Here is an 18,619-nt window from a genome sequence, read left to right as displayed (position 1 = left end):
GCAAGTTACATACTGGCTGATTTCCAAAATGGACTCAATTATAGACAACTCAATTATAGATTTTTGTGTTAGCAGTGAATGAGTTGGGGTGTATGGAGTTCTTAACATAATTCTAGGCCCATGGTAAATATTAAATATTTGGTAGTTATTATTAATATTATGTTAATTCTCACAGATATAGTCTTAAATTGCATTTATTACTTTTAGGCTGACTTGTTCTCCATAACAGTTTCTAAGATGTACAGGAAAAAATGTTTCAAGTTCTTACTAGGTCGGAAGTATTTACATAAATACCAGAATCCTTTGGTTCAAACCCCTTGTACACATGAGAAGACTAATGGCTCTTTTATATCATGGAAAGTACTACTTAGTGTTTGGTGCCAAGTTTGCTTTTTCTGTGCAATAATTTCCTCTAATTATCCCCGAGTCTTTATAAGTTATTTTATTCACACAAACCTTGTTGTTGGTGATGTACAAGAAATTAATCTTCTCTTTAGAGACAAACGTGTCTTAACTATTATTTGTTTCTTTTAAATAAATAATTTTAATGAGAAAAACATATCCATTCTATAGGAGTAGGTATATGTGTACAACTCACCCATGATCAGTTTTTTTTACCATATGAAAAAAAAATCCAGTCTTAAACACCTCACTAACTTTTCTCTCTGATGATAGAAAGCAGAGGTGGATGATAAACATATTGATAGAAAAAAATCATGCAAGTTTACAGAGATCAATACAGAGCCCTGTGCTTGAATGAAAATAGTAAGTTGTAGTAAAAATGAACAGGGAATTATTTCATAGCATGATATATATCAGATAGTTAGGGTTTAGATTGCAATTGTACAATCAATGGGAGTTGAAAATGTGTTGGGATCATCAGTTACAGTAAGTTTAGAGTGAAAAGTATAAGAAGAGATATGGAAACCAGGTCCTGTAATGAACAAGAGAAGATTTTAGGAATGTTTAGCTTAAATTTGAGAGGACATCATAGATGTATTTGTTTAAATGGCTGCCATGTGGTCTTTCCCTGACAAATTATTGTGTATGGTTTCAAAGGTGAGGACCAGGACCAGGGTGCAGGTTTCAGCTTAGCACAATTAAAACAATGTAAGAAAATAGATGCTGAATACCACTTACCAGGAATACTGTAGGGTATTGGGGGTTTTGATGAATAACCAAAAAATTCTATAGAACAGTGAGATTCAGTAATCTTAAAAAAAAATACTTTACAGAAATCTTGCAGTCTTCCCTTTTTCTATTGTTTCTTTTTAGTCAGAGATAATTTATTGAAATGTTCCTCAAATAATTTATGTCCTGTATTCAGAAATGACTCTTAAGACTGTGCTATATGTCTGAAATAGTAACCATTATCTTTGTCGAATTTACCTTCTGAAGATACAGACTGTGAACTGGGTGAATATTTTGTAGATCTGGCAGAAGGATGGTCATGTGAGATACTTGCTTCTTTTTCTTATGCTCCTGAATACATACGTGTGTGTGTGTGTGTGTGTGTGTGTGTGTGTATGAGAGAGAGATTCACAATGCTTTTTCTTTATTATTTTAATTATTTATTTAAAGATTAAAATTTTGAGGCTTAAAGTGACTTCTTTTACTTCAACTTCCATCTACCAGACTAGGCAGAGAATGCTATTTCTTGGGTTCAAACATTTTGCTTCTGACCTGTGGCAAGCCTAGTGAAATAGTGCCAGCAACATCATCATTAACCATGTCCATGGATGCTTTATTCTTACTGTATTTCTATATGGGGAACCTTAATCAGCTATTTCCGGATTGTCTCCCATAGGCAACATCCATGAAACTGGTCAAGTTTCTAAAGATACTGGTAGGATCCATTTATGTCTTAGCTTGAGATGTCATATCTTAAGAAGGATCAGCAAAGTACTTAAACAAAAAACATTAACCCAGTAGCAGAACAGCCAGGTGTTGTTCAAGTGAATAATAAATGCTTTTCAAAGAATAATGAGAGACAATTTTTAAATGCAGAGGAAAGGTGTGTCTGATGCAATAAAGCTGATGAAATCAGAAAAAGAACCCAAAAGGATCTCAATTTGTTAGACTTTTTAAGTGGTAAGAGCTGTGTAGGAATCCTTCTGTGAACCACAGAAATAATAAATGCTGAGCCCATTGGAACATAACCTCGATCAGCAAGATGCCACGGCTTTCCAGATTTCCTCACAGGGCCCTGCTAATTTCATGCCAAAACTAGCCGTGGATTTCTTCCTTCTAATCTCCCCTGATGCCTTATTCGATTATTGTCACTGTTCTCCGACCAGACACTGTCCCTTCAGACTCTCCTTTCCCAAGTGAGTCCACCAGAAGAGGCTGAGTGTCCATCAGGATGTAGTCTAAGACCACAAGCCACCTGGTTCCACATGAAAAGGCAGAAGCAAGAACAAGAGAGCAAGGGGCACCATCGGAGTTTTGCTGGCAATCTCTTCATCTACGGATAACTGGCTGGACGCACAAGGGAAAAGAGATAGGATGGGTCTGGAAGATTACTCTGGTTGATTGGCGGAGGGGGCTTGTTTAGAGGGAGGAGAACCCAGCGGGAGGGTGAACTGGGCATTGCAGTGCGCTACAGGATGGCGTCGCCTCTGCCCTGGCTGTACGTTATCTTATGGTGAGTAAGATTTTTTTTCTTATTTTTCCTCTTAGTGCAGAGGAAAGCGAAAGCACACACCCACTGGGTGACTGCGGTACCAGGAAGAAGCCCGGGTGGCGTGGCATGTATTTGTGGTGGGGTAGATGAGTAGTTTGAACAGCCTATTCTCTCCGAACCCGGGAGTGAGGATTGTGGACTGTTTATCACAGGGCAGAAAATACCCTAGGGAAACTTGAAGATGAAGGAAACTTCTACTCCAAAAACATCAGTCGCATCCTGGACAACTTGCTTGAAGGCTATGACAATCGGCTGCGGCCGGGATTCGGAGGTGAGAGGCGGCGTCCTTACTAAGACAAACATCTGTACTCTCCTTCCCCCTTCCCTCTGTTCCAAGGCCCAGAGGCTTCATAAGGATAGCAGAGTGGTGAGGTGCGGGGGTACTGGGAGAGGCCACGTGTTCCTACCCAGTCTCTGTCCCTTCCTCTGTTTGTGACCTTCTATGCATGTTATTTCAAGCTTCTGAGCCTCAGCTTCTTCAGCTATAGTGTGGGTATATGAACAGTGCTCGCTTCCTAGAGTTGTGTGAGAATAGAATGAGATTCTCCATCTAAACCACTTTTCTAAGCATTTGTCCACCAAAAAACGATCAAGATGTTAGTTATTGTTATAATTTTTATGAGAATACTTAGTTCTTTTCCATTACTTTAATTCTCCAAATTGACCAGAAAAATTTCAAAATAATGCAACTGGTATGAGTTTTCAGAGTTGAAAAACCCAAGGGCTCCTGCTACTGAATTCTTTTAGGATGGATTGCAGGTTCTGACCATGAGAAGGGACTTTGTGGTAGGGTCATTAAGTTCAGTGTCCTTAAAATCACTGGTGATACTTGCTCCCATTCTTCTGGGCTAATTTCAGGTGCTGTCACTGAAGTCAAAACAGACATTTATGTGACCAGTTTTGGGCCCGTGTCAGATGTGGAGATGGTGAGTGAGCTCTGAATGAGGAGGGTAATTTTACTTATTGGGGGGAGGGCAGAGTCCCAGAACTAACACTCTCGAGCTTGGCTCCAGAGTCCTAATGCAATATGTGTGCTCATGCTGGGAAGGCATGGTCATTAGAGCAGATTACTGGTTTAATCGCCTTCACATTTCACTAACGGCTCTGCCTGAACACTTTAACCTGAGGGACTTTCTAAGATTGTATTCTCTCTTCTGGCCACATATCATGCACCAATTCTTTTCTACAAAGATAAGTTTTTCCCCCATCTTTATGAAGTCCTGGTAAATTTTTAGAATAAAAAAAAGAAAAATCAACAAAGATGATATGTCACATAAGAGTATATTGAGAGTATCCACGAAACTTAAAATATAGCTGTTTTCTGTAGCATATCATTTTCAGTATACTTTATTAAAACAGTAAAGGCATCATTTGGAAAAGCTAGTGCTTTGTACCTTTTGTGTTGCGAATGGACCAGTAGGTGTTCTGGGAACTCTGTTCCAGGTACAGATGGTTGTAGGATTCGTAAGAGAGTATTTATAGTAAGTGGTAATGAAAATCTGAACTAGTCTTCTAGAACAAAGTGCATTGTGATATTTTTTCACAGTTCTCACATACCATTTCCCCCTAAAAGTAAATATAAATACTAAAATCAAAATGAACTCTTAAATAGTTGAATCATTAAAGTTTATTAGAGAAATGTAGATCTGGATAAATAATCTTTGGAAACTTTTTTATCTTCTGATTTTTGAGTTGACAAGAAAAGAAAGAAGCAAGAAGGGAAGAAACAAAGGAAGGTGTTACCAGAAGAAGGGAAAGGGGAAGGGAGGGGAAAAAGTAAGAGAGAAAGTGAGGAAGTGAAGGAGAGGGAGAAGGACTTTATTTAAGAGATAAATGTCTTAAGACTTGAAAGAAAGGAGAGTCAGCATTATCCAGAATCCTCAATTATTTTACTATCATATTTTTCACTGAGTACTGACTCACCCCAAGTATAAATAATCACAACCATACTGTACTATATTATTGAAGTCTGGGAATGCTTGGGACTTCATTTTATGTATGTGTCTCATTTTTTAAGTATATTTGTACAGTGGAGATTTGTTATAGCCTGGATCATTATTATATGGATATACTGTGTGTCAAATTATATTTTGAAAATCTAATCACAACTTGTAGTAATGGGTCTTATACAGAAACACATAAAGTAGACAAAGCAATTATTGGCAATATTTTGATATACTTACAAGCTGTTATTTATCATTGACTTTTGCAATGGCTCTCACCATAATTCTTAAGATTTCTAATGTTATTTCATAAAAGCCACAAATTAAAACTCAAAATTTTAATTATGCATACTTAAATGATGCTCTGAGTAATCATAGTAACATTTGCTTTTATATTCTCCAAGAATAATATAAAATGATTGTGATGTGCAGCCAGAGTACACTTATCAAGCAAAGCTTACTTATCCTTGGAAGTTTGCTAAATGGTACTATGGTGTTTGGAGACACCTTTGAAAGTGAACAAGGTATTGAGGGGAATGGTTAGACTAAGTAATGGTAGGAAGGCCAGCACAAAACCTAGACTGTAAATCTTTTCATATTTTTCTTCTAAATTAACAGAGGGAAATTGATAGGTCAATAAATGGAGAGGTGGATGACTGACAGAAAAGAGGAAGAATGTTGAAGAGGGTCAAGGGGGAGGAGGGAGGTTTGCACAGCACAGAGCTATCTTGCGCTTGAAAAAATAATTTACTGAAATCACAGTTTCTCTGATAGGTTATTATCATAAAATGTTGTTTTATTTCTTACATTTTAGGAATATAAGCTAGTGAATAAACTATTCTTAATAAACTATCTCTCCAGCTTGCATGAATATCTTATTTTCTCTTAGGAGTATACAATGGACGTTTTCTTCCGCCAGACTTGGACTGATGAGAGGTTGAAGTTTGGGGGGCCAACTGAGATTTTGAGTTTGAATAACTTGATGGTCAGTAAAATCTGGACACCTGACACTTTTTTCAGGAATGGCAAAAAATCAATTGCGCACAATATGACAACCCCTAATAAACTCTTCAGAATAATGCAGAATGGAACCATTTTATATACCATGAGGTGAGGCTTCCCCAGTCCAGCTTCCTTTAACCCAAATGATTTGTCCATCATACTAACTTGGAACCATTTATTTCAATGTTCCTAGGCTTACCATCAATGCTGACTGTCCGATGAGGCTGGTTAACTTTCCTATGGATGGGCATGCTTGTCCACTCAAGTTTGGGAGTTGTAAGTTACAAAAACTTCTGAGAATCAAATAATGCACTCAAAATATATAATTATTGGGGCACCTGGGTGGCTCAGCCGGTTAAGCGTTCAACTCTGGATTTCAGCTCAGGTCATGATCTCAGGGTCCTGGGATCAAGCCCCACCTCAGGAGTCCCAGCGCTCAGTGGGGAGTCTACTTGTCTCCCTCTCCCTCTGCTCCTCTCCCCCACCCCTTTCTCTGAAATACATAAATAAATCTAAATAAATAAATAAAGGCAGCAATCTTAAAAAAATACATATATATAATTATTTGATTGTAGTTAGAGACCAGAAAGCAAAAGAGAAATATTACTATGATACTCTCAGTGTGATTCCGGGAATATACTTACTTAATCATACCTGTCAATCTTGTAAATAGTTGGAGGTTTTAGTCACCCAGATTAAAGAAAAGCATTAAAGAAAATTTATGTTTATATTTCCTTTTTATATGGACAAAATTTCCTTTGGGGAAAAAAAACACACAACTAGTCGGATTCACTGCTATGTTTAATTTGTTTAAAAAATTCAGATGCTTACCCCAAAAGTGAAATCATATATACATGGAAAAAAGGACCACTTTACTCAGTTGAAGTCCCAGAAGAATCTTCAAGTCTCCTCCAGTACGATCTGATTGGACAAACAGTATCTAGTGAGACAATTAAATCTAACACAGGTAAGAATTAGACCAGTTCGTGAATGTAATCCAGCAAGGTGACTGCTGTGCACATTTTCAAAATATCTATTTCTTTCTTCTCTGCATTAGCCATCCTCAGCTACACTGTTTTGAAGTGATGAGTAGCTTTCTTTAAAATTGATTTTGAAACCGTGTGCATATAAAGATTTGTGTAACCTTGGAATAAGTAGTTTTGCATGTATACGACACAAAGAACCCGACCAAAAACTGATGTATCTATCATGTTTGATCAAGTATCTTTGTCATACAGTGAAAAATATGCCTTTACTTGTTTTCTTCCAGCCCATGTTAATTTAAAGATCTGCAAGATTTATTTCCAGCCACATTCTTTCTGCACATTGTCAACAGCAATAATACTGATATACGTGTTTTCCAACAGGTGAATACGTAATAATGACAGTTTATTTCCACTTGCAAAGGAAGATGGGCTACTTCATGATACAGATATACACTCCTTGCATTATGACGGTCATTCTTTCCCAGGTGTCTTTCTGGATTAATAAGGAGTCTGTCCCGGCCAGAACTGTCTTTGGTATGCTTCACTCTTTGGCTATATTTCCACTCATCCTCCAGCTCTTATTGCTTGCATATGTTCAGGGAATATTCACACTAGTGAAGTTTTTCAATTCACAAAGGAAATAGACTCCTACCTCATTTAGGCATATGTATGATATTAAATGATCCTTACATTATCCCAAGCTATGTGGTGAAACCACACAAAAAAATTTGTCTTGGTAAGAATTCTGGCTGGATTCCTATGACTTTCATGTGCCCTATTTAGGAGTGTTTTTTTTTTTTCTTTTTTTAAATCTCAATTTGCTTTTTCATAACTAAGGAAAAGCAGAAAAGTAAAAACTGTCATGTAAATCCATGAAAAGAAAGGCTAAGATATTGAAACCTAATATACAAATTATACCTAATATATAAATGATATCTAGCTTTTATTAGGTTGAACCATAAAAAACTGCCATTTTTCTAGATCTAAAAGTAGTTAAATATGAACAATTTCCCATGGTTCAACCTAAATATTGAGTTCCATTTATGATACGTAGAATCATTACTAGTTTTGAGAAAAAGAGCTGTAATGGAAAATATCATCAATAACAAAATCGAATTTTTTCTGAGTTGCATGATTATACATTTAAAGAGGTTCGTAGTGAAGACCTGAGTTGAACTGAAATCTCAGATGAATTTTGACTTTTTAATTTACTATATTAAAATAGATATCATCCTGCAAATTATAATAGAATATTTACATAATGATGTTGACCATCTTCAAATTACATATATTCCCTAACTATTACACAAGATATAAAACTGCTGGTGACTTGAGTGAGGAAATTATTGTCTCATGAGTAAATATTTTACCTTAAAACCAAGCTAGAATTTTTTATAAACTTGAGAGACCTAATTTTATGTTTACTATTCATACCAAATAGACTTCTTAAATATGTTGGTAGGTAGTATCAGCTCTTCAAATTGACCAAGAATTCAAGGTTTTAGTACTTATGTGATAATTTGCTGTAAATTTTCTTAAGAAGCAAACACTTAGAGTTAAACTTTACAATAATTAAACTAAATCAAATCAAAAATCTTTTTTGAGCAACTGCGGCACCATCCTAGGTACTGCAGCTGACAAAAATGGTAATACCTATGATAATAATTGTGAACAGTTATAAAACAAGAACAGAAATTACATTTGCAGAGTGCTTAACCCACCGGCACATTCTCATTTGATGTTGTTATTGGATTCCAAATGCTAATACTGAATTTCTTATTCTTTTTCACTTTAGGGATCACCACTGTTTTAACCATGACCACATTAAGCATCAGTGCCCGGCACTCCTTGCCGAAAGTGTCGTATGCAACCGCCATGGATTGGTTCATAGCTGTTTGCTTTGCTTTCGTCTTCTCAGCTCTTATTGAGTTTGCGGCTGTCAACTACTTTACCAATCTTCAGACACAGAAGGCCAAAAGGAGGGCACAGATTGCAGCCTCACCCCCAGTGACAATATCGAAAGCGAGCGAACCGTTGGAAGCTGGGATTGTTTTGGTAATTGTTTACTTTTCTGATATTACCCTTCAATATAGGAAAAGGCAGCCGACAGTGATCACTAACAACTGAGTAGTCCAAAAGTACTATTAGTTGAGCACAGGTTACATACTTCTGATTCCAAGGCCAACTTCCTTTCCAACTTCATAGCAGAAAAACAAGCAACAATTCTTCATTTATCTTTGCTCTAGACTTTTGGCATTCTTCTTTTATCATCCTCACTGGTACTAGCAGATTCCAAGCTCTCAGAGGAGATGAGAACATTCTTCTCAGCCTTTAGATGTTTCCTTTGAACAGGTTTACTTATACCAACTAGGGAGAAAAAAGTGAAAAAAAAAAGTTCCTAATGAGGCTTCAGAGTCTGAGGGAAATAAACAGGGACTCCTATAGAATGGACAATTTTTGTTAGAAATCTGCTTGCTACTTTATCCCATGAAGGCAAGATGTGAATATTAGGTTTTTCGAATGCTGAGTCATAAGCAAGGTTTTTGATTTTCATGAAAACATTCCCATGTTCACACTTGTATATTAAATACATGTATCTAAACGTGTTTTTATTCAAAGACTTATAATCAGTGATAAATACCTATAAAATTCAGTTTAGATTTGCTGTGGCTAAGTTCTGGTTCTCAGAGGTTTTTTTGGAAAAGAAACAAATGATGGCATTAATAATTCAAGGGTCATAAATGTGCCCCCAAATTTCAATTTCACATATGAGTTAATTTTCACAACAGTTCAGCTGCACACACTTCTTTAATGGATTATAGAATTGATTGACAAATATACATTTTTATGTCAATGCAAATTCCAAAAAGTAGTTGCTGTAAAGAAGAAAATTTTGCTCTGTAAAATCAAGTACTGCTGACATTTTGAACTAAAAATGTCTTTATAATCAATTCTTGTGAACATTTTCAAATCACAGAACCACATGCAGTTCAGCTAATCCCTGGTTAACGTTAATGATAAAAATTACAAAGCTATGTGTGTTTTATTCTCAAATACTCAAGTATTTATTGGGTAAAAAGATGATAGTTTCTTATCAAAACTTCTCTTTTGATATACTAAGAAACTTGTTTGAGAATCTATATTTTCTCCAAGGAATAGGATAAGGCCATTCCCATAAGTGGAAGTATATAATTTAAGATTTTTTTCTTAAATTCGTTCTCAAAAAAAAAAAAGTTTGCCATCCAGTGATCCAGACTACTTACCTCTGCTTACAAATCAAAAACAGTGTCTCGGAGAGGCGAAACATTAGTTACTAGTTGGTAGAAAAACTAGGAATTGATTGCAGAAGTCCCATACACACAGATTTACAGAGGCAGAGACAATCCCCTCCCCAACAATTTCTCGAAGGCTGATATTTAAAGAGTGCACACCACAAGATAAAACATTTTCAGAATGTGAGGTCATTCCCAAAATTTTTCCCTTGGCCTAATGATGTTTTCTGTATCCCTGTGCATTTTGAAAGGCCACAAAAATATAAATTTTATAGCAAAAGGATGCTAGTCCGAAAACTCAATCCAAAACACTTGAACATAATTTTTTTTCAGAAAATATTTTTGAGAATTAGTTTATGTTTGTAAAAATAAGTGATTATGTTATAAGCCATCTGTATTTATATAGGCATATAATCAACATATTGCCCAATGGTCACGTATCATCTTAACATATATCTGTAAGTGAAGAATTCATATTTATCAGAATATGATTCTCAGTTTAACAGTTTCCTTCCAGAAATGCAGTAGAAACGAAAAGAGAAATTCATGAGAAACTAGTTAAAAAAAATAAGTCCAATGATTATGAATATGTTCATTGATCTGATATTGAGATAAAAAGAAAGACCAACTTGAAGTATGTATTACTGACAGAAATATGATTTCAAATCCTTGGAGAAAGAATAGAGAGTTAGCATTCTCTTTGTCTATTATTTTAAAGATATAATTTATTAATAAGATGGAATTTAAGATCTCAGGTCTTCATATAAGCTATCTTCTACAATTCTAAAATAGTAACATATAATGAGCAGGTCCTTTGGGAAGCTGGATAAAAAAAATGCATTTAAATCATCTCAAAGTACTTTTTTCTTTCAAGTTGACTCTTTTTCTTAAGAAAAACTGTATTTCTAAACCTGGCTTCACTTAAAACATTTTAAGGCAATGAAAAGCAGCATTTTGTTTCTGAAAGGGTAGGTCAAAGCGTAAAAATAAAAACCAAAATAAGCAAACCTAACAATACAAACCTTGTAGGTATCAAAAATAAATATAGATGATTACATAGAACATTTACATTTTATTTATTCATGTCAAACCTTGGCAATTTACCTTTTATAATGTAGAGGAACAAACATAAATTACACATTTCAATTTATACAACACAATGGTATATTATGATTGTTAGGCCATTTTTTCTTTCAAATACCATGACATTTAAAAACGCTTATTCAGTTGTAATCAAAATAACGTTATTTGAGTAAGTTGGACCTTGAAATAGCAAACCAATATGGAGAGGTTGAAATAAAATTAAGTGCTTAGATGTTTCGTATGATTCTAAGTTGTATTTTAATGTCCTCATTGCTTTTCACAAGAAACTACTTAAAATGAATATGGGGAAAAGTTTATCACTTTGATTTTGACCTTGAAATTTAATATAATAATGACAAAGAAATTAAGACTTTTAAATCTAGTACTCAAACCTGAAGAGACATCTAAAACTAAATCCTCAGAAGTCCTTGGTAGACTAATGATCTTTTTGGTTTTAAGGCATTTGGAACTAGATACTGTTTTGTTTTTTTTTTTTAGATTTTGAGAAGAAATTATCCACAGCTTCTTTCCTGCTTATAAAGTACCTTTCTTTATTGTTTTTATCTGGTATGCTATCTTGGCATTAGAGAGTTATTCTTATCTTCATATTTCATAAATTATTATGTGTTTGGGGTATACTTACTCTGTGTGTAAGACCCAGTTTGGACCTCAGTCACTTTTCGGATGTTTTGCTAATTCCTTATTATTTTAAGGGTCTAAGCCTTCATTACTGTGTTCCTAAGAATGAATTTCCCCCACCCATCAACACATCCAATGTGGCTTTTCTTTTTCACAGGAGGTGTCATGTTCTTGGTAAATTATCTACAAACAAAATTGGCCAAAATTTCATTAGTCAGGACAATAATTATATTTATACTGATTACATTATTTATCCATTAATTTTTTTTTTCTTTCATCTGGCACCCATTTATTGAGTACCTGTGTCTTCATTGAATTACTCACACTACAAGTACTTGTTCAATGCTCTTATGATCCGTGTCCTTTGTAGAATGCTGGGGGATTCATTAGTGAGTGACATCAGTATGGCCTCTTCCCTCACAAGCTTCTTGCTGAACAGGAAGAAAGACAAACCAATGAGCCATAACAATACATTGTGATGAAGGCTGTGGTTAGAGATGTACGATGGCTAAAGAAGAGCCATTCAAGAACACCTAACACAGGCTGGAGGGATCGCCATCCTGTAGGAAGTGTTGCCTCAGCTGAGAACAGAAGGATGAGCCTCGTCCTGTTCTAGAAACACTAAGTCAGTTGCTAGCAACTTGGGAATAGAGAGGGAAATAAGACATCTCCTTCCTATATTTTCTTCAAAGTTGGGATGATCTGCTGGTCGTCACCATGTTGCCTTCCGCCTATGTAGAGAGATATGAAGCATAGAACACTGAAAGATTTACCTCCCGTGTTCCAAATATTGCCAAGATTTCTTTGTATACTATCATTACTCTGTAGAACTAAGGGTTGAATTAAGCCCAGCAGTGACTCTGAGTCCCTTCACCATGGTCATGCTATTTCATAACTTAGAGAGGGTAGGGTGGATTAGATGAGGGGTGTAGGTGGTTAGTTCTTTCCCCATACCTTCTATCAAATCCCCATCCAATATTCCCTTCTTTACCCTCCAAACATTCCAATATGGTTTCCAGACATGTACCTACCACCACTGACCCACCAGATTGCTGCTTCTTTGTAGAAATTCTGGAATCGTCTCTGTCCCAATTCTATCAGCTATTACTTAGATGCAAGAAATTTTGATTTAAAATTTTTATTTCCTCCACAATAATTAATATAATAGTTTTTAAAAAAAATATCAAGTACAAAATGTTTTCAAATTTCTCTTATATTTGGTGCCCCTGTTTGCTGGTTCTAAAAACAGATGCTTTGTTTGTCCCCTGGATAATGCAGCCCTGGTTAGAATATCTCTCTTGAGAGTTAACCCATTGCCCCCTCCTCTTTAACATATTAGACTCACTAAATGTTGTATCAAAATTGCTTTAAGTACTTTCCAAATGTCTTATCTTTACATCAAATAATTGATTGTCATAAAGTCCAGTTTGACTCAAAGTACCTTTGCAATATGGCATTACTTAAAACAAAGCAACGCTCTATAAATACCCAAAGCAGGATGGCATTCAGCAGCAGGGGAGCCCTGGAAAAATTCAAAACCACAGGTGTTCCACTCAAAACAGTGACAGCCCCAAGCTGAGCCCTCATCTGGACTCTGACAAAAACCTATTTTACCATCAGCTGAAGCTGCTGGGCTTACAATAGAACAGGCGGGGTCTGATGCAAACCTGTATCTTGAATGGCTTGCAAAATTGGCTTTCTTTTCACTTCAGAAATTCAATGTGATTCTTCTAAATTGGAGTCCAGTTTCCTGTACCGCCAATTCCCAATTATGCAAGAGCTGATGATCCAGCAAGTGGGTAGGCCAGGCCCCTTGCACTTCCTTGAGCATATCGTATTTGCTGCCTGCTAGAAACGCCCCCAATTGCTGCTGGACAGTGAGACAGCCGTGGCTCTAGGCCAGGGACACTCAGTGGTAGGTGACTTTTCTCCACAGAGAATATTTGGCAATGTCTGGAGGTATTTCTGGTTGTCACAACTTTGGGGAGGGAGATGCTACAGGCATCTTGTGGATAGAAGTAGAACCCAGGGATGCTGCTCAACATCCGGTGGTGTCCAGGACAATCTTTCCCAACAAAGGAGTATCCTAACCGAAATGCCAATCGTTCTGTGTTTGAGAAGCCATGCCCTGAACCTTAAAGCCGATGGGAAGAAACCGTAATACTTATTAAGAGTGTGATCTTTAGCATCTGAGAGGGATTACATTCAGGCACTGCCAGTTACTGTGTGAGCTTCCTGCTTAAGACTTCATTTGCTCATCTCTAAAATGAAAACAATAACATTACATTATAGTTTTTTTTTTCTAGGAATAGGCAAAATAATGTGTGCAAAGTGTTCTGTGGTGCTTGTCAATTGTAAGCATTTAGATATGGTACTTGTAATATGAAACAATACACTAAAATATAATGTAAAATAATCATAAAACTTTCTCTCTCTAAGAAATCCTGGAAATATTTAGATTTTCATTCATTTGTTGATTCAGCATATGCTTATTAAGCACATACTATGTTCTGTGCACTGACTAGGCACGTGGAATGCTTATACTTGAGAATAATATGCCCTCTACCAATAAGGAGACTTCATGTCAGGAAAGGAGATGAGGCACAACAGAAATAATATTTACAAGGAAGACTGTGATAATAGCTGAACAAATTATAACAGCTAAGTAGACAGAAAAGTGTTCTCTTTATAGTATATCTATGATATATATTATATATATCTAATATTTATCCATCTATCTTATCTATAAATATATACCTTACATTTTCTTTCTCAAATTCTTAAAGAAGAGAAAAACTTACAGAGAAAGTAATAATTGTCCCTAGCTTTAAAGATGGGAACTTCATATAGCAAGTAAGTAGTATATGTGGAACTGCAATCGAGGGCTTTCTGACTCTCTTGTCCTCTTAACTCTTAAGCAACCCTCCATAAAGATTGTTTGGAGAAGTAGATGAGGAAAGGGGTAATCCTGTTGTAGGGGATCTTTCATTCCAGGTTAATGCCATTAAATTTTTCATGGTGTTTTGAGTGATGTTGCTTAACTCTGGACAAGGGTCATTTGGTAATTCTTATTAAGTCACGTGTGACATTGTGACAATGCCAAAAGATTGACAATTAACTCCCCCCCCCCAGTTCTAATGGGGGGGGGATAAAACAATGCCTTACATCTTTATGGTAGATTATATTTTATAATCACTTTTTTGTCTCAATGAACTTTTTCATGTCTGCCCTCTTTCTCCTTAAAAAAAGAAATAAACACAGGCACTGCATGCTATTAAGAATCAAGATGAGATTAGGGGCGCCTGGGTGGCTCAGCCGTTAAGTGTCTGCCTTCGGCTCAGAGTGTGATCCCGGTGTTCTGGGATCGAGCCCCACATCAGGCTCCTCCGCTAGGAGCCTGCTTCTTCCTCTCCCACTCCCCCTGCTTGTGTTCCCTGGCTTGCTGGCTGTCTCTGTCAAATAAATAAATAAATAAAATCTTAAAAAAAAAATCAAGATGAGTTTAGAAAAAGTATCTGCTCTAAGGGCTTGCCCTCATTTTACTCCATCATGATCCTTAGAAATTTTATTAGAGTGAAATATTTTAATATTCCATGTATCTGGGAGGAGGATAACTCTTTTTAGAAAATGAAACAGTAACACATTTTGTTCTTTCAGTTGGAGAGTATTTCAATAACATAGTTAATGGCTGAAAATTCAAATTAGAGTCTGAGATACATGACAGAAACCAAAGAAGGTGTTATGTTTATTCTCTGAGACATGCAGCATGCACTGAGACCAAAATACCACTACTGTGGTCCTATCCACACACTGACTGGTGATCCTGGGCACAGTAGTCCTTAGCTGTCACATGTTTTTAGTAGAAAGTGTCACTTATTTCCTAAGATCAGCAGACTGAGCCCTCTACTATTTTAAATTATCTTCTACCGCCAAGACCTATGATTTATTTAATTATGTCAAGAGTCCCTAGCACAATACTGGGCCAACACATAACAAATAAAGATATTCTTTCCTTGCAACTCACCAGGGTCATGAGAAATCAGACTTGACTACAGAGACTCATTTTTGCTTTTGGTGAAGAGAGAGATTTTCCCATGGCCTCTAAATGCACGCTGGGCTTGAACTCTCAATGATGACGATTATTACTTAGATATTCAGTGTATTCCATGACAAATCAAACAGCAAAATTCAAAAGGGGAATATAGAGAGAAGAGGTTCTTGGAATTGTTGTTTCTCGCGCTCCAAATGTCACCACATCGGCAGGTCATTCTGGTCCTGTGGCTCAACCGGCACAGGGGAGGTGGCTGCCTCATCCTATTGCTGCGGGGTTGCTGGCTAAAGCCATGGGAGTCTGCCCACGTGAGTAACATACCCTGCCAGGCATCAAAGTGGTGATTTTGCTGCCAGGGAGAAAACAAAGCAGTTTTACAAGAGCAGAGATAATGTACAGCAAGTGTTTGAAGGCAGAGACCCAGCAAGGACAACCTGGTCACGAGGAGAGTGACTATTACAGGATATAGACAAGAAAAGATGCAAATCAGAGCAAAGTCCTCTAGTCTCCAACAGTATGAAAGGAGTCTAAAGCAAACAGAATTGGAGTCTCTGAACTAGACCCAATACTTTAGAGTGAAGACAAGAAAATGTGGGGATGATGAAACAAGCATGGAAACTGACCAGTATAGTTTATGACTAGCTGTGTGACTATGGGCGAGGCATTTCCAGCTCCACTCTCTGGCCTTAGTCTTTTCACCTAACAATTAATGTGCTAAATATCCCTTTCTGGACTAAAAATGGTTGTCTTATGATTTCTAATGATAAAAAAAGAACATACAACAATTCTGAGGTCAGTAAATGAATCATTTTTTTGGTGACTTAGGCTGGAGGGAGACAAGACAAGTGGAGAAGTTCTGAATGGGAAGCAGAAAGCTCTCAATATAGAACTTCTGGACTTAAGAGGCAGTTCGAGGGATGAACAGTCATCCCACTCAGTTTAAGGGTATTTGTACTTTGTCACTGGCTTTCCACATACATGAGCACCTTAATATTTTTTGTTGCTGTTATCTCAGCATGGTTCAAATTTATGAATGTGTAAAGATGAGGATGTAGTCTAGAAGAATGATATCAACTAACTGAACTGCTATATTTTCTTGTATTAACTAATTGTCCATATATTCCAAATTGAAATCCCCTCTCATTTCCCACACTCATTGCCCTATAGGCTTATGCATAACCAGGGAGGAGAAGGGGATGGATAAGCCTTTACAACCTGGTTCATCTCTTACTAATGGCCCAATGGTCAACACAGTTTCTGGGATGTGGAATATGCTTGGCATCAATTGCTGATATATGAAATTATAGGATGTTGGATGGCAGCAAATCATTTTTTTAAAATTTGTTTTATTGCTTTCTTGGAAAAGTAGCACCATCAAATACTATTAAGAATTTGCTAATATTAAAAAAGGAATTTGCTAATATTTTATCTTACATAGTATGTAGTCAATAAATATCTGTCCATGGTGAAAATGTGAATAACTAAATGATCTCTAGTCTTTTACCCAGGCTGAATAGTTACGTCTTTTCCCTACAGCATCCTGATTCCAAGTATCATCTGAAGAAAAGAATCACCTCTCTGACTTTGCCAATAGTTCCATCCCCTGAGGCCAGCAAAGTCCTCACTAGAGCTCCTATCTTACAATCAACACCTGTCACACCCCCACCACTCTCTCCAGCCTTTGGAGGCACCAGTAAAATAGATCAGTATTCTCGAATTCTCTTCCCAGTTGCATTCGCAGGATTTAACCTTGTATACTGGGTAGTTTACCTTTCCAAAGACACGATGGAAGTGAGCAGCAGTGTTGAATAGCTTGCAGCCGGGACAATTTGTATTCCGTAAGTTCTCGTTTCCTGATTCTTTTAAATAGCAGTAAGACTTGTATAGATGCTTTTCTGAACACTGAAAATCTGTAACACATAGCTTTGAGTAAGCACATATGGGCCAAAAAGCACCAATGTTACTTCTCAAAACCAGAAGTTGAAGGCTGTTGAAAAATATAACTTTTCTGTATGTTAGAGACAAAATTTGTAAGAGAATAAGATGTACTCAAGATGAATTTGCCAATCTTTGTCCTTCATTGTTCAATATTTTAATTGTCACTGTGAATAGCATTAACCACAAGAAGATAAAAATAAGAAATGCTGACATTTCCAAAGGTTGCCTTAAAATATGTTTATTTTGGCTTAGTTGTCAAAGAGAGCAAAATATAAACAGTCTAAATATTTATCCATAGGTTAATACCAGCATGTTGGAAGCCTTTATTCTAGTAAAATGGTTTTCAGTGTCATTATTAAGCCTGCGTTGAGCTTAGCCATTTTTCTTAACCTTGCTGTGCTATTTTACCCCAATAAATAAATAAATAAATGAGTATGCATATGTACATCGCTTTAGTTGGACTGCAGTACAGTGCTGTTTTATCTCAGTAAGCTTTCCTTTCAAAATAATATGCTCACCATAATTCCATGAAATTGTAGAAAAAATTGAAACTATAATGAAGCCTTGTTATAATTATGACTGTGGCTATATCTCATGTTTTCTACCTTTCTATGTATACCACTAAATAAAACAACAATAGACATGGTTCTCTGGATCTCTTTAATAAAGCTAGGGAGAAGACTTCTCTTAAGTATAAAGAAATGAAGAGACTACCTCTACTCAATGTTAGTGTCCCTGGTGATTCTGACCAGTAGAAGGTATAGGACAGGCAGGCTCACTCTAAACAAAGAGTGCAGTTGGTATTCAGAGTCAATCTTCCATCTCCTTTCTGCTCACTCAACACACTCTCAGTTATAAGATGAATACAGTCTGAGTATCTAATATATCACATGGTAACTAAATATAACACTGTATAATTGAAATTTGGTAAGAGAGAACCTAAGTGTTCTCAACAAAAAAAAGTAAGTGTGTGAGGTGATGGGTATGTTAATTGACTAACTCAGTGAGAGGAATCATTTCCT

General features: G+C 36.4%; 1 protein-coding gene across 1 annotated transcript; it reads left to right on the top strand.

Moving 5' to 3' along the window:
* The first annotated feature begins 2,606 nt into the window (after positions 1 to 2,606).
* Positions 2,607 to 17,471, top strand: GABRA6 (gamma-aminobutyric acid type A receptor subunit alpha6). Its single transcript, XM_008692410.1, has 9 exons — positions 2,607 to 2,644; positions 2,836 to 2,954; positions 3,542 to 3,609; positions 5,516 to 5,736; positions 5,822 to 5,904; positions 6,452 to 6,595; positions 6,996 to 7,148; positions 8,410 to 8,669; positions 17,196 to 17,471. Exons 1-9 carry the CDS (start codon positions 2,607 to 2,609, stop codon positions 17,469 to 17,471), a joined length of 1,362 nt encoding a protein of 453 aa, XP_008690632.1.
* Positions 17,472 to 18,619: the final 1,148 nt, after the last annotated feature.

The sequence above is a fragment of the Ursus maritimus genome, unplaced genomic scaffold, assembly GCF_017311325.1.
Source record: "Ursus maritimus isolate PB19 unplaced genomic scaffold, ASM1731132v1 scaffold_15, whole genome shotgun sequence".
In the NCBI taxonomy this organism is placed as follows: domain Eukaryota; kingdom Metazoa; phylum Chordata; class Mammalia; order Carnivora; family Ursidae; genus Ursus; species Ursus maritimus.
The sequence above is the reverse complement of the archived record's forward strand: the minus strand, read 5'-3'. Positions and strand labels throughout refer to the sequence as shown.

What these genes read in the sequence shown, in the direction of transcription:
- GABRA6 (XM_008692410.1), top strand. Translation starts at nt 2,607, where the DNA reads ATGGCGTCGCCTCTGCCCTGGCTGTACGTTATCTTATG. An exon ending in TGGCTGTACGTTATCTTATG is followed by an intron (nt 2,645 to 2,835) that starts GTGAGTAAGATT and finishes TGTTTATCACAG; the next exon opens with GGCAGAAAATACCCTAGGGA. An exon ending in GACAATTAAATCTAACACAG is followed by an intron (nt 6,596 to 6,995) that starts GTAAGAATTAGA and finishes GTTTTCCAACAG; the next exon opens with GTGAATACGTAATAATGACA.